This window comes from Grampus griseus (genome assembly GCF_964374135.1).
Source record: "Grampus griseus genome assembly, chromosome: 8".
NCBI lineage: Eukaryota > Metazoa > Chordata > Mammalia > Artiodactyla > Delphinidae > Grampus > Grampus griseus.
In genome coordinates this window covers 62,099,700-62,116,686 of record NC_139002.1, presented here as the reverse complement: position 1 = coordinate 62,116,686, position 16,987 = coordinate 62,099,700, and the positions used below count along the sequence as shown (strand labels likewise).

At 42.3% G+C, this 16,987-nt stretch overlaps 2 protein-coding genes across 2 annotated transcripts; both read right to left on the bottom strand.

The window, feature by feature from the left end:
- Positions 1-4,227: 4,227 nt before the first annotated feature.
- LOC309825695 (olfactory receptor 52E5-like) lies at positions 4,228-5,167 on the bottom strand (the record flags this gene model as incomplete). The annotated part of the gene is given in 3 exon segments (XM_082659329.1): positions 4,228-4,868; positions 4,871-5,005; positions 5,008-5,167. Coding segments are annotated over 3 exon segments (936 nt in total).
- Positions 5,168-9,285: 4,118 nt separating this feature from the next.
- Positions 9,286-16,656, bottom strand: LOC309825696 (tripartite motif-containing protein 6-like; the record flags this gene model as incomplete). The annotated part of the gene is made up of 7 exons (XM_082659330.1): positions 16,195-16,656; positions 15,603-15,698; positions 14,704-14,934; positions 12,167-12,189; positions 10,376-10,476; positions 10,064-10,090; positions 9,286-9,848 (listed from the first exon to the last, which is right to left on the bottom strand). The coding sequence occupies exons 1-7, from the start codon at positions 16,615-16,617 to the stop codon at positions 9,286-9,288; spliced, it is 1,464 nt and encodes a 487-aa protein (XP_082515456.1). The 5' UTR covers positions 16,618-16,656.
- Positions 16,657-16,987: the final 331 nt, after the last annotated feature.

Sequence of the window (16,987 nt, the reverse complement as noted above, 5' to 3'; positions counted from 1 at the left end):
ACAAGTTCTTGTTAAATGTATTCCATGTTTCACTTCAACTGGGAATCTTTTTGACTGGTATTCAGTTTCTGCTCCACCATTAAACGTGTGGTAGGAGGAAGATGACTGGTCCAAGAGAAACCACATCAGGACCTGATGGAAATGACCACACACTCCTGGAGATCTTGGACTCTATGCTGCATATAGTGGCTAGATGAGAGTTCTCTTAGCCTCATTTGGGAAGAGGTTACGTATGTTTTACATGTGAGGGTCTCTCATATAATTTCTCTGGAGAAGTAAATATTTAGTCACCTGGTGTCTCCAGCTAGATTTATGTGAAGTTTCTGGCCAATGGAATGACAGAGAAAATGATGTAAATCTCTCCCAGATTGAGTCCCTACAACCTCCTACAAAATCTTGCACATTCTCTCCCTTCACTTGCCTGACAGATTCAGAAGAACCAGTGGCAGTCTGTAAGGGACAAGAACATGAAGAAGCCAACTAATGAAAGAAACATGGGTCTCTAAATGCTGATGTGAAACAAAGCCCACATTCATTGGAATGGTATGTGGATGAGAAGTAAACTTCTATTACATTGTTACTGTGATATCTTTGTGGTAGAAACTAACTTTACTTGCATTGACTAATTCAATATATGTTGGGATGCATAGGGCTCTGCCTTTGTTATTTACAATCTGGAGCCTGAAAAACTTTAGAAAACTACAAAACTATCCAGTTGAAGTCTAACTATGCAGCTCACTCCTCGAAAATGTAATAGGAAAAATAGATTTATGTAGCAAATGTGCCTAATGTCTCACTCTTGACTCTGGTCACTATTAATTAAATGATCATTAGTAATTTATCTTTTTGCTCAATTGCCTAATCTGCAAGATTGGGAATAATGATAATTCATGGGCTATTTTGAACATAATCTCTTTGAAAGTAGTTTACTTCTTGGTAACTACCTATGCTAACCACTACCGTGCTAATCACACATAAAGCACTCGATAACTAATTTTTGGTTGAAAAATGAAGAAGTGAATAAATGTTACTATTATATATAATTTGTCCTTAGTCAAACATTGCTAATGTAATATGTTATAAAATACTGAGATTAAAAAAAATACTGAGATATACTCTATCCTTATGAATACTTGACTCATGTCATGGATTTGATATTGACTCTTCAATGTCAATGGAGAAAAGAAAATCAGAGTATAAACTGTTATATATCTTTTATTTTTAAAATTAATCATTAAAATCCCCACGTGCCTTATGATCATGAAGTACACTATTTTCTTTTTTAAGCTATCCCCTGACCCTCCACTAGCATTGGAGATCCCAGGAGTTTTCTGATTTCAAAGTTGTCAGTTTCCTTTCAGACACCAAGCAGAAGTTAACTGGAATCACTTCAGTATTGCTATTCTGGTTAATAGCCACGAGGAGGCACTGTTGAGTTGCCAACAATGAAGCATTTATTTACTCCTGGCAGTAATGCTCTGCTGTTTAGACTCCCCGACTGCCAGTCTTGATGTCCCACACTAGGCCTCTGAGGTCACAGCTCCCATCATTAACACCCATATGCTTAGAATATATCTGAAGCATATCACATGACTATGTACCAAGAGGCTCCCAAACTCTACTTTATGATATGTGGAATACACAGTTTTATTTCCTCAACAATATTTAGGTCTTTGTTTTGAGCATTGGTCACCAGGATAGATTTCTTTTTCCTCTAGATATTTAATTCCCAGGTAACCTGTTGCTCTCTCTTGCTACTGGGTCTTGATTTAAATTTGCTCTGTTCCTGAATACTGTTCAATGGTTTCAGATCTTTTTTCTCAAAAGAATCTGTGTTGCTCATGCAAATTTCTCATGCAAATTCAACAAACCTGCAAACCAGGGAGTGAGGTGGTAGGTCCCACCCTCCCCTTCTCTTGTTCTTAATACACCTTCTTCCAGTACAGTTGGACCATAGTCAGACTATAATAGCAAAGTGACTCTTAACAGATTTTCTCAGTTAAATTGACAAAACATCTACAGTCTACTAATTTCAAATGCATTAATTAATACTAAATCTAAATAGGACGTTTTTGGGGTTATTTTGGCGGTACGCGGACCTCTCACTGTTGTGGCCTCTCCCGTTGCGGAGCACAGGCTCCGGACGCGCAGGCTCAGCGGCCATGGCTCGCGGGCCCAGCCGCTCCGCGGCACGTGGATCTTCCCGGACCGGGGCACGAACCCATGTCCCCTGCATTGGCAGGCGGACTCTCAACCACTGCGCCAGCAGGGAAGCCCTAGGACGTTTTTTAATACTGTTGGAACTTCATGGCAGAGTTGAATCTGCCTTCTAAGATCTGGCTCTTTGAGTAATCCTGCCCCCCACCCCCACCCTGTCTCCTTTATCTGTATGTAGACTCACCCCAAAGCCTGTCTTAGGCCTATTGTGTCCAGTTCCTTGAAGCACCTGCACTGGGCTTGACAATGCTGTGAGAACGTGTGGTCCTCTTTAGCCTCTCTCCTTAGAACCAGGGCAGGGAGCCGCCCTTCAGTATGTAGCTTGTCTGCTTAGAGTTAGGGCTTGACTTCTATGGAACTAGAAATCCACTGTAGACACTATCTGTCAACTCTACACTTAGGCACTTCAATACCATCAGTAAAGGAATGTTTACTGAGCCCCTTCATGTGCCAAAATTGTGCTAGTTATTGTGAGGAATAACAGCTGGTGTCCCTACATCCTTTACAAATCCCTATAACAAATTGGTAGCATCTATCCCTGTGTATACCCACTTTGAGTCAAGCTTCTGATAATTGTGTTGCCATTTGCAATGATTTAGAGAATCTGTATTTTCTCTATTTTCTGATTTTGTCATCAGGATAATGTTAATTTTCTAAATAATTTTGAAAGCTTTGCAAGTGTTTTAGTATTGCAAAACAGTTAATATAGTATAAGAAACATATGAAAAGTTATCATGGTCTACCATCTTACTTGGAAGAAAATCTGCAATGACTTATTTTGTCATCTTCCTTCATATTTTGATCTGTTTAGTTTTTTTCTAAATCTTGTTTGTGTCAATGTTGTAATTTCTATTTAGAAACTGATCATTCGGTCATTTTTCTTTATAAATTTACACAAAGTATCATTTTTTTCATTTCACTTCCTCTCTTAGTTTACATTACTATTACTTTAGCCCTATTTGTATATTCCTTGCTCATTCTACCTTAAATTTCAGCCAGGGTCCCATTTCCAATTAGAAGCCAACTTCATGTTTTTGCAGCTCCTAGAATACCCAAAGAAATCAATCAATATCCTATCTAGCTTCCATACTCAAATGAGAATGACTTTATATTATGTCAGCAGTCATTCTATTTCATTCTGCCCTGAAGCTCACCCTAACGAGAACCGCAGGGCATGAGGTTTCACTGAGTCCTCAAGCCCAGAGAAAGCCCTCTTAACTCTTCAGGCTTTATAGTTTTCTAAATGAAATGCTCTGACCAAGCTAAGGGCTGAGTCCCTAAAGACCCCCAAGCAATGGGATCATCTGGAGCTGGAGACCTCACTTCATATCAGTGACTGTATAGTAGGATTGGATTTAGTAAGTTAAATCTACAGGCACCAGAAGTAACAACCACACTAGAAATACATGTGTTTATTGGTTGTCAAACCTTTTTATGTTTCAGAAGCTGCAAAGATTTTCACAACAGTCTTTTTTTTTTTGAATTATTTTATTGGTAAGGATACCGAAGCTCAAAGAGGTCTAAGTGACATTCTCATGTACATCTTCCAGTCAAGGCCAGAGCCTGAATTTAAACCTGTATCTCATGACTCATTGTGCATTTCTCTTCCCACTATATCCTGCTTGGTTTTCATGAAATTCATCATTTTTATAGTCATGGACTTCAGCTTCTGACATGTGAATGAAGAGAATCCCCATGAGAAAGAAAAGTATTTAAGGTAGTTACTGGGGCCACTTTTTCAAACTTTTTTCTCACCTTAGGAATCTTGTAGTATCAGTGGGGTTTAAATGTGAGAATTTTTTGTTGTACTTTTCCTGTGGCAAAAAATAGAGTGATTATTTTGGAATCTTTGAGCTCTGCCTTCTAATGTGGTGTACATTATGACTAATAAGGAAAATGTAGTAGAGGATTACACGTAGAGGATTTTAACAAAAATATTCCAGTGTTTACTTCTGTTTTGATCTTATCATTCCACTGAATGATCATGGAAGATCCTCTTGGGGTTAAATATCAATAGCTTTTAGGGTTAAGCATCCTAAGTGCCCGCTCTCTTATCTGTTTTGTCCTGACCCCATAGATTCCAGGGTTAAGGGCAGGGGGAAAAACCACATATAGATTGGCCAGAAGTATGGGGATATAATGAGGGATGTTGTGGCCAAAGCAGTGTGTCATGAAGGAGAAGAGTGCTGGCAGGTAGAAAGCCAACATTAAGCAGACATGGGAGCCAAATGTCCTGAGTGCCTTGAGGCGGGCATCCCAGGACGGGAGGTAGAAGACTGCTCTGAGGATTTGGACATAGGAAAATCCAATCACAGAAAGGTCAATATATCCCATGGAAAAAGCAATCAAGCCATAGAAAGCACTGACCTTAATACTGGCACAAGCCAACTTTGCCAAACCCAGGGGTTCACCATAGGTGTGGGGGATGATCTGGGCATCACAGAAAGGAAGGCTTAGGATAAGGACTCTAAAAGGAGACACACACACCAAAGTCCGGACCATGATGACTATGCCCAGGATGGCTATCACCTTATTGGTGAGTATCATGCTGTATCTCAGGAGGTTGCAGACGGCAATGTATCGGTCTATGGCCACGACTGTCAGCACCGCAGACTCCAGGCCAGTGCATATATGGATTGTGTACATCTTGTGATGCAAGCACCAAACACAATCTCCCTGAGATTGAACCAGAAAACACCCAGCCTCTTGAATATGGTGGCTGTAGACAGGCCAAGGTCAGTGCAGGCCAACATGGCCAGGAAGTAAAACATAGGCTGGTGGAGGCTGCTTCAGTCTGGATCACAAACAGGATGGTGACATTTCCCATGAGGGTTATTAGATACACTGCAAAGAAGGGGGAGCCAATCCAGATGTTCACATTTGCCAACCTTGGAATCCCTATCAGAAGGAAGGAAGAAGGATGGAACTGTATATTGTTGGGGTGCAGCATATCTGTGGGAATTAGTTATAGACACATTTTTTGCAGGAGTTTTCTTGCTTCCAGCGAGAGAACATAACCTCTTTCAGAGCATGTTGCCTAGTTTCTGGAGGAATAGAAAATCTATTCTTTAATTCCATGATACAGCAGAGGAGACCTAGAGAGTGAATATGAGCCAGAGTTAAAAAGACACTCTCACTTCAAAGTATTTGCCTCATCTACACAGAAAACCATGTAGAAAATTTCCAAAAACAGCAATTCTGCACTTCACTTCTTATGGCTTTTTTCCCTTCAGTCTCTAAGGAAGAACCTACATATGGCTATAAAATAACAAATATTTATTAATTATATCTGTTAATCATGATGTAAAGCCTAAGCAAGATGGTGTGTGTGTGTGTGTGTATGTAAAATCACAGGACTTAGATTGAGGTGGAGGGTTTAGGGGAATGATACATTCTTGCAAAATAGTCCTGAAAATTAAGATGGTATGTGGATGAATAAACAACAAGTTCCTACTGTATAGCACAGAGGACTATATTTAATATCCTGTGATAAACCATAATGGAAAAGAATATGAAACAGAATATATATATGTGTAACTGAGTCACTTTGCTGTACAGCAGAAATTAACACAACATTGTAAATCAGCTATATGTCAATAAAATTTTAAGAAAAAGAACAAGGAATTGCTAAGTGAAAAACAAAAAAGGAGATGGTACATGGGAGGGAACCCAGTAAAGGTGGTGGATTGAATAGCTGGTGTTGGGATCTGAGCTAAGGAATGGAATTAAGAAATTTTGACATATTGGGAGACTATTCTATAATTCCAGTGGAACAACAGTCTCTCTCAGAACTATAAAGTCTTATTACTTTTCCCTTCTAGCACCCATCACCAAATATTTCTTAGCTCAGATTTAATGACATACTATCCAGAAAGCCTTCCCCAGTTGGCTTATTTCATGATTATTTATTCTTTTCATTATTTTCCAGAGGTCTGTTTATCTTGCTGTTACGTTAGTTATCATTGGGTATCAGTGGTTCTTTTTTTTTTTTTTTTTTTTGCGGTACGCGGGCCTCTTACTGTTGTGGCCTCTCCTGTTGCGGAGCACAGGCTCCGGATGCGCAGGCTCAGCGACCATGGCTCATGGGCCCAGCCGCTCCGCGGCATGTGGGGTCTTCCCGGACCGGGGCACGAACCTGTGTCCCCTGCATCAGTAGGCGGACTCTCAACCACTGTGCCACCAGGGAAGCCCATCAGTGGTTCTTAAAGTGTAGTCCCCGGGCCATGGGTATCAGCATTATCTGGTAATTTATTATAAATGCTAATTATTGGACACTACCCCAGACTCACTATATCAGAATCTTTGGGGCTGGGACATAGTAATATGCTATTGAACCCTCCAGGTGATTCTGATGCTCATTCTAGCTTAAAAAAAACACTGCTAAATTTTTACCACTAGGGTACAATCTCTTTGAGGTCAAAATCAGTCAGATTTATCTCCATGGTATACTTTATATAGTGATAGGCAGTGATCAGCAATAATTAGCAAATGAAAGTTAAAAGTTTACTGGAAACAATCTTTCCAGTTATTGTATACAAGGTCCTAGATAAATACAAACTGGGTTATAGAATAGCGTGTAGAAGGATTTTGGAGGAGATCTCTGAGGAATTATACTTGTAAAAAACTAGTAATGTATGATTGGGTCAAAGGAAAAGCTGACTCACCGTGAGGCTGCATCTGGGGCCTGCATGATACTATGGGAAGCTCCTGTGCTGGAATGGCCCTTCTGTGTTATCCCATAATGAGGCAAGGAAGCCAGTTATTTGTACTCCCATGGTATCCTGTCATTGGCGGAGGATTACCCTGTGTGATAGGACAAAACTTTGGATAAGGTAGTTCCTTGGGTCTGAGGACAATTCCAGGGAGGGGTGCAGATGTGAGCTCCCAGTATCTGATATTCCCAGCAGCTGGGAGATAGGTACACAGGTCCTGAAAAGCAGATCTGGGAGGTGTGTCATAGGGTATACTACAGATGGCATTGTGCTTCTACTCTCTCGGCGGTATCTTCTCCTTCAGTCTTGGGAAACTTACTTTCTTCTTACTCATTTGTCTGCATTTAAACCTCACACCTTACTTTGTCTTCTTTCTCTACCCGCAAATGTTTTCTTGTGTCAGAGGCAAAGTTTTAATTTGCTCCTAGATATGGCTTGGAATAAAATTCATGTTTACTCTTAGTTAAACAAAAAATTCTTCTTAGATATAATCCCCACTCCCAAGGCACACACACACATGCAGTCATGCACACACACACACACATTTTGATATACTGCAGAAAGGCTTAACAAATTTTGGTTCGTTCCAAGCAACTTGCCTTAGAATGCATGCTGTTTTTCCTTTTTCTGGACTTGAGACTGAATCCCATGCAGTCCTCACGACTCCATCTTTCCTGTCATCTGGAGACCAGAAATAACTAAAAATTTTTGCATGTGGCATGCAAACTGGAGAATAAGAAATCCCTCATTTATTAACATCCTTTTGATCTTCATAAAATGTTCTTGTCTCTCAGCTTACGCGGGCCTCTCACTGTTGTGGCCTCTCCCGCTGCGGAGCACAGGCTCCGGACGCGCAGACTCAGCAGCCATGGCTCACGGGCCCAGCCGCTCCGCGGCATGTGGGATCTTCCCGGACTGGGGCAGGAACCCGTGTCCCCTGCATTGGCAGGCAGACTCTCAACCACTGCGCCACCAGGGAAGCCCCTACATTATATTTTGAACTAAGTCTTCAAAATATGGTGTGTATTTTATGTGTACGGCACATCTCAATTCAGACTAGGCATGTCTGAATTGTTCAACAGCCACCGGAGCCTCTTGGCTATCATAGTGGACAGCCAGATCTTGATATTCAACTCCTTGATATTCATTCCATCCTTACAGCCCCCTCATCATAATTTCTTTTACAGTTAGCTCAAAAAGCATATAGCATCCCTCTCCCAAAGACAAAGTGCTCATGCACAAGCTGTTCATGTTTGACCATAAAGAAAAGGAGGTATGGAGAAGCTAGAAGAAATCATTCTCTTCCTAAAAGTGCTGCATATTGATTATTTTCTTTTTACATTTTCCTCCCATTCTGACAGAAGAATCTGTATTGGACTGAACATTTTCCTCTTCTCTCCTGTTTTTACTTCAGTGTGTTTAGATTTTTTTTTTTCAATCACTACCTTAGATTTTTTTTTTTTTTACTACCTTAGATTTTTAAGATCCATGAAGTTTGTAGTAAAAACTGAAGTTAGAATCTTTTTTTAAAATTGAATTTAAAGCCACCCAAATTAACATTATAATGGCTTTTAGCACTCAATCCTATATGTACTTACATTAAAAAAACAGCAATTTCTTTGCCCATGTATTGCATTTTATAAAACCTGACGACGTTACAAGAATGTAAAATTACAGGTCAATTTCTTTCATAAACAGAGATAAAAACAAAACCTAAACAACGTATGAGCAAAAACAAATCCAGTATTGCATATGAAGAATAACAGTGGTTTATTCCAGAAATCTGTGTTAGATTTAAAAATGGAAATAAATCAATGTATTCCAAGAACAGAATAAAAATGACGTGTGATTAAAAAAAAAAAATGACGTGTGATTATCTTAATAATTACAGTGACAATATATGTTCAAATTCAACTTTCCACTCAGTACAAAAACTGACATCAAATTAATAGAAGAGAATTTCCTAAATTTGATTCTATACATCAACAAAGAAGAATCTCCACCAAATGCCACGCTTAATGGTAAAATGTTGAGGGAACAGTTCTGAGCTTTCTGAGATGCTCTTCCCAGGTTATAATCTTCAAATTTGGCTCGAATAAAATTTTCCAATTCTTTCTTTTAAGAAAAAAAAAGGGGAAAAATGTTGACAGCTACCCCTCACCCATCTCAAGATCTGTAATTAATCTGTCAAGGATGTTCACTGTCACCGCTGGGTTACTGAGCTCTAGCACTGAGTAAATGTTCAACAGGAAAGGAGTGAGAACACAGGAAAATCGGAGGTAAGAAAGGAGAAACTGAGATGCAGAAGAGCCTTGGAGTAGAGGGTACGGCTCAGATGGTGGGAACAGCAGAAAGTTCAAGAGCTTGGGCGGCGCAGGGTCATCGGGACTACACAGTTGCAAGGATTAAAATATGGACATAGGGTGGTAGGAAAGTAATACTTAGAGAAGGTGTAGATGGGGAAGCCGTGGTTGGTGACATTGTAAAAGGAGACCGTGCCGGCCTCGTAGTCTAAGAACACCCCAATTCGGCGAGGGGGCACCATCATGGAGAGGAGCAAGGAGGTGGACGATTCCTCGTAGGCTCTGTATTCGTGCTTATGATGTAACCCAATCACCCAGTATCCACTTTGAGGCTGGTATCGGGAGTAAACATTCCGATTGTTCGCAAACTGGTTGAAAGAGAACGTAGGTCCCGTTGAATCACTGCACACCCCCAGGATCCAGTCAGTCTTCTTGGCCACGTCTACCTCCCAGTAATGCTTTCCTGAGGAGAAGTGCCGAGAGCCCAGGACACCACAGCCATAATGCTCTTCCAGATGAGACCCAGACAGCTGAGTGCCCACAAATCTCACCTGCCTCCGGTTCTTAGACAGGACGAGATTTAAATTAGCCGTGTGTGGATTCAGAGTCACATCCTCTGTGGGAGAAAGGTACAGCATCAGCAGATGAGAATGGGTATGTGGGTCTTATGACTCTGAGAAGAGGAAGCGAGGATATGGGTGGGAGGAATTGGAGCTAGGTGGTGGGGGGCTGGGTGGAAACAGCAACACCTCATACCTGAGAGTGTGTGTGTGGGTATGTTTGGCAAGGATAAGAACATGTCAGCTCAAAGAGGCCACAGTTTCTACTTACCCCAGTAGCTCTGGACATCTGTCAGCTCTGTAATGATAAAGAGTCAATCACATTATATAGAACCATCAGTCTCAGGTCTGCTGTCTCTCCCTTACCTGGCTGAGAGGTGTGGAAGGGAATTCTATAAGGATGTGAACCGGCCATTTCATTCCCCCTTCAGTATGACCTGCATCTTCTTCAGCACATTGTGTCCCTCCCTCTTTGATCTCTTTCTCTGACACTATTCCCAAATACCAACCCTACCCTTCATTCTTTTTATTTCCTCTACTACCATGATCCCTCATCCAAACGCTGTTCCCTGAAACTCCTCACCTCTAAACACTCGCAGCATCTTTTTCAGATCTGGGGCTCGAAACATACTCTTCAGCTTGGTGGGGAGAGCTTCTGGCTTCTTCAGGGTCCAGAGCTCACTCCTAGAGAGAACAGACATTATGAATCTTCAACACTGCTAACTTTGGGTGTCTCTAACACCTGTCTCCTTCATCTCCCAGGCCCACTGGTGAACTTCAGCACTCTTCCTTGAAGAAAATCAGCATCATTCTGCAAAGACCTCTGCCATAGGAGCCAGAAGAACTGGACTAAAAACTAGCTTCTCACCATCTGTGTACACACTGGTAAGATTTTTATTCTTTTTTTATTGGCTGTGTAGTATCTCTCTCTCTCTTTCATATATATATATATATATATATATATATATATATATATCACATCTTCTTTATCTATTCGTCTGTTGGGGGGCACTTAGGTCGCTTCCACATCTTGGCTATCATAAATAGTGCTGCGATGAATACTGGGGTGAATATATCTTTTGTACAGAACAGGGAATATAGCCAATATTTTATAATAACTTTAAATGGAGTATAATCTATAAAAGTATTGAATCACTATGTTGTACATCTGAAACTAATATACTCTTGCAAATCAACTATATATACATCAATTTAAAAAAAAGTTGATAGGATTTATCCCGCAAAGCCTCATTTTTGTTCCTTTGTTTGGTTTGTTGTTGTTTTGTAAAATACAATAATTTTCCCTTCTTTCTCTGCATCCTAGAGACTGTATAATATTAAATAAAATAATGGCTGGGAAATCCTTTGCTACCTCTAAAAAAGATACAAAATACTTAAAATGTCAGCACCCTCTTAGAGGGCCTACAGGTATCTGTGTTGACAGGCAGGACATCAGGACCTGCTGCTAGGGCTTTCAGAGTATCAGGTGAAGGGCTCCCTTAGAAGAGTCTGTGATTTAGGTCTCAAGGTCTTGCAGAGGCCTAGGGAGAAAGACCTTCAGAACAGCCTCTTAGGATTCTTGGTCTCTGGGAACATTACGCCAGTTGGAGAAAGGAAACGTCCTCACCTCCAAACTGAGAATAAAGACTTCCGAAGGGACAACAGGCTCCATAGGTCATGTGTTCGTGAGGCGCTTCAAGGTACCAGGTATGTGGGCTACTTTAGGGGTCACCTTGATGAAAGAAATTCTAGAGTAGGTGACAGAGAAGAGAACATGTTTTTGTTTCAGGGCCAAAGCCACTCTTTTCAAGACCTCGGGTCTATATTTTTACTGGAATTGAGAAAAATGGAAGACTGAGGAGAACTAGGTAGCAAGGCATGGCCTGTTCCAAAGCCAAGGGGGAAAGGGAAATTTAAGCAGCTGTCCCAAGAGCTGATTTCTGGACCTTGGAAAAAAAAGCAAATGGGAAATTTCCCTCTGATAAAGTATGTGGGCAAAGAAAATCCCTGCGTATTTTGAGGTAGCTATGAGCTACTAGAATCAGGACTGGAAGCAGGTACAGAGGTTTGTGGAAAAGGAGTTCTATCACGAGGTACATGGGGAGTCAGTGATATGGTAATCCTTGATTCTTAAGAACACTACTGTCCCAATTTGTGACCTTCTGCCACTCAAATTCTCCTACCATTGAAACCAAGTCATTCCCTTTACTTTGGGGGACCCCAAATTCTCACGAAAAGCCACTCAGGACACCACAGTCCTAAATCTTCCCTGCTTTGTGATTTTTTTTTCCCTTTCCCACTGACCACAAGATAACTCTATGGGTACAGGAGTCTTTTGTCAACCCAAGGGAACCACGTCATGTTCTACACATACCTTTTCGCGACATCACTCACATCCTAGGAAAGAAAGAGACAGGTTAAGTCAAGGGTAATAGGACTTGTCCTCTACTACAGCCTCATCCATGTCCCTCATCCCATTCTCACCACCCCATGATGACAGAGGTAGAGATGATCCAATATGGAGGCCACAAAGTAAAGATAAGAGCTGAAAGCAGACTCTCCCTGAGACCCTATGTAGGGATGTTAGGAAATGATTCAATTCATTCATTAGTACCTTTATTTTTACAACAGAGTGTGTGTGTGTGTGTGTGTGTGTGTGTGTGTGTGTGTGTGTGTGTGGTGGTATATATGTACCTCATCTTTTATTTGCCAGGCACTGTGCCTGCTTCTAGATGCTCTCACATGACTAAGTCCTGATTTCTGTCCTTGAGATGCTCACATTCTGGTTGCTGAGGACACAAGGGCCATAAAATGTGGTTGTTTCTCAAATTCCACCTCCCCTAACCCTCTATGCTACCTTTTCTGACTTTGTGTATTTTTCTTGATTTCAACACACACATGTGTTGATGATTCCTAAATCTGTACTTCTGCTTACATCTCTTTTATATACCCCTCACATAAGCCACGGGCACCACAAATTCAAGATATCTGAAAGAAAACTTACCTGTCCTGCAACCATGAGGTCTCGTCTGTTTTCTTCCATCTTCCTCAATGATCCCCGCATCCAGTCACCAAATGTAGACAAAGTACTGTCCTAAAAACTACCTGACATCCCATCTGAGACCAAGCCAGTGCATTTCACACCCTTACTGCTCTTTATCATCATCACTGCCACTGCCTGCCTCATTTGAGTAGAATTGTCTCATGGCCTCCGAATTGGTCTTCCTAACTTCTGCTCTATACACCTCAATGCAGCAGAAGGAAAGGCCAATGGTTTGATCTATGTAACATAGGAATAACTATTTTCATGGTATTGGAGCTATTTTTGGTTGTATTTGACAAAAACACAACTCAAACTGGCTTGCATATGTAAAGTGGTAGAGGTGGATCCAGGATTGTATCAATCTTAAGGCATACTTGTAATAAGGAACTCAAATGATCAAATCAGGGTGATACTTCATGCCTCTTCCTCTTAGCTTTACTCTCAGGGTTCACATTTTGAAACTTGAAAGCTGCAGGCTTGCATCCAGCTGTCAAATCTTAATGGGTAACCATGTCAAACAAACATGGAAAAGAGAAGGAGGAAGTGTCTGTGATGGGCAAGTTCTGGAAAAATTGACTGTGAGATAACACTCTAGTTAAAATGACCATTGGGCAGTCATACTAACTAGTGGGTAGAAGAGTCTAGACAGGTGCCTGGACTAGCTATTATATAAATTGATGATCCATTTGCACTTACGAAGCAATTTTTCCAGTTTGAAGAGACTTGTAAAGGGGCTAGAACAAGTGGGGGAAGGAGCAAGCATTAAGGCAACCCAACATCAAAGATGAAGAAAAAAGCAAGAAGAATAAACTGAAGCTGTGAAACCAGAAGCAGTGAATGAGGAAAATCTCCAACAGGTGGAAAATAACTACCCCATGACCCCAATACTAGGGCCCAAGTATAAGTAAAGAAATTATTATTCCACCAGGAAAGGGAGCAAGAGGAAAGCAAGAAAGCAAACAGAAAATAAGGAAGAACCTGAAGGTTCCAGAATGTCACAAGGTACATCCTGCTTCAACTTAATAGTCACACTATTCACTCTATGAAGCCAACAGCTGCTCAGATTTCAACCTCAGTTCAAATCTCTCCATCAAATCTCTTTGGATTTGACAGCTTGCACCCACCCAATCCACATACACACACAGACCAGAGCTCATTGTCTGTGCCTCAAAAATCCTGTTCAAACTTCTATTACAACATGTTCAATGATTCTGCCCTAGAGAAGAAAGTGAAGCAAAGAAAGGCTGGTAATTACATAAAAATTCTCTAAATACTTGAGTTTGGTATGTGTTTGCCTGTGACTAAGCTGAGTGAAAAGCACCTGACCAATCCCAACACGGCATCAGAGACAACAGGTACCTAATGGCCAGTGATTCTCAACAGGGGGAGGGAGGATAAGTTCTCCCCAGGGTCATTTGGCAATGTCTGGAGGGGTTTTTGTTGTCACAGCTAGTTGGATGCTACTAGCATCTAGAGGGTAGAGGCCAGGGATGCTGCTGAACATCCTACAATGCACAGGGCAGCCCCTCACAGCAAAGAATCTTCTAGCCCAAAAGGTCAATAGTACCAAGATTGAGAAATGCTGCAGTAAAACATCACTCGATCTTTTACATTGTATCAAATGAACTTTTGGACTATCCTTTATACATAAGAAATAAAAATGAGACATTCCTTTAGCATTTGTACTTTTAATTATCCTATGCTTTATCCATGAACTTTGAACTGTTTAATAGGGAAGAGGCACTACAGGGTCAAAGGAAATTTTTTTCTTTCTCCCACCAAGATAAGGAGTCCCACATCAGAAGGGAAGGAAAGTTAGTCTCTCTTTGCCTTGACCGTCAGACCTTGGGCTCCTTTGCGATTCCTACCTGCAGCAGCTCCGTTGTTGACCCCTGACACCGGCGCTCCAGGTCTGAGATGAGCTCTCTCAGGGACTGGCTCTGCTGCATCAGCTCACCCTCAGCTTCTGCGATGATGTTCAGCCCCTTCCTCTCCTCCTCCTCCAGCTTCTTCAGCTGCCGCTGCTCCTCTCTGTCCAGGATGCTCCTCAACTGATCAAACTGCTTCTGGATCCTGTGTCTCTCAGGTTCCATCTGATTCTTCAGGAACGTGGAAGAGAAAGAGGTTGCTAGTCTGTTGAGCTGAGGGTCTCCTGTATAAGAGGTTGGGGAGGCAGGCTCTATACTGCTTTCCTGGCAGGTCTCACTGGGGGAGAATGAGCAAATGGGGGAGTAAGTCCTGCAGAACCTGCTCTCTTCTCCTATTCTCCCTTCAGCTCTTCTCAGACCATTGGCCCCAGGCTGTCTTATCTAGGCTTCTGAGATAGAGACTTTGATTCCTAGGTGGGATTTAGATTCCAAGCAGCCTCTCTGGCCTCTCAGGACTCACCATCAGCCTCCCCTTCCAGTTTTCGATATTGAGAGTGGCCTGTGCATGACCTATTTTTCCAAATTTCAGAGCTCGAAACTATAGAACAAGGTCCAGAATCAGGAATTAAGGGCTGCCAATGGCCATGGTTCCTCTCCCATGATTGTCTTCAAAAACCTAGATTCCCTTTGATATGTTCATTTTCTAACTCCCCCTTCTCTCTCCCTGGCTCTGCACCAAGAACAATACCCTTGTTTGGAAGGGTTGCAGTGAAGGACAGGCAAAGGGAAGCTCTTCTAGCTAAATCAGGGAACAGACAGAACTAGGTCCCCTTTGCACTCGGCTCCCACATCCTGCCCTGATTCCCATCCCAGGACACCTTCAGAAGAATCTCTCTTACCTTCCAGGATGCCTTCTTCTCTCTGATAACAGCTGTTAGTTTCTCAGCTTCCTGCTGCTCTTGCCTCAGCTTCTTCAGAGACTCCTGGAACTTCTCCTGGAAGAAACACATCAAGTCAAGCAGGATCAAGTGTCAAATTGTTTCAGTGTGGAGACATGGAATGAATGGGGGAGAGATTATTATGCTGACCTCAGGAGATGCCTGTCCCGGAATGAAAAACTGAGAAGGTCAAAGTTATCTTTTATAAACAGGGGATAGAAACCACTGGGAATAGGCTGATTCTCTTTTCTCCAGGGGAAAGAACCTGACCATGAACCACTTTAAGTCCTTTACTCTCACTGCCAACATATCCCCTGAACTCAACCTGCCCTGCCCGCTACTGGCCCTGAGCAGCATCCTCCACTCATGCAGAACCAATCATGAGCAGCGAGAAAGAGCTACAGTCTCTGGTCTTGGCCAGAGGGGCTTTTTCTAGGTTCATCCTCTACATAAATAGGTGGACTACAAAGAAATTAGATTAGAGCATAAAGAAAAGTTAATAATCTACCAAGGAGTCTGTTCCCACCTGCCTTCCCTCCATCTGGGCTCCCACCTGGTACTCCTGGGCCACCTCTTCCATGAGGAACGTGTGGTGACCACGGTGCTCCTGGGACCTCTCGCACAGCCAGCAAATGAGCTTCCCATCCTCCTTACAGAAGAGCTGGAGTTTCTCTCCATGGTGTGCACAAAGAACCACCTTCAGCTGCTTCCCCAAGCCCAACACCACCTCCCTGAGCCTGTCCGCTATGTTGGCCAGGTGCCGATTGGGTCGCAGGTTCCCAGGCTGGTAGCTGGTCTGGCACACAGGACAGCTGCTCTCTTCTTCTTGGCCAATACCCAACTCCTTGCTATCCCCCGTGATGCAGGCTTGGCAGAAGCTGTGTCCACAGTCTATGCTCAGGGGTTCTGTCAGGAGCTCCAGGCAGATGGGGCAGGTCACTTCGTCCTGGATGTCCACCAGGACTGCTGAAGTCATTGTAGCCACTCTCCTGGCTCCTGCCTGCCCAGCCCTGACTTCTAAGGTGTTTCTTGTGTATAGAATCCTAGGTAGATGGCCAAAAAAAAGGGTTCAGGGTAAGAAATGAGGCAGACAAAGGCAGGCTGACTGTTCTGGATAAACAGGTCAAGCACCTGGGGTAACAAGAGCTTCTCATTCTAACTTCAAGCATGTTCTTTGCCCCTGCTCACATTAGACAGCAATTTGCACTCTCATTAGAGCAATGATCACGGTTTCCTTTTACTCCTACTGGATGAAGGGACAATGATGTGCTGGAGAGAAGTGGCCTTGGGTAGGGCACTGTCTGTTTAACCTTTTCTCAGCCCACCAAAACACATCCTCAATGTTC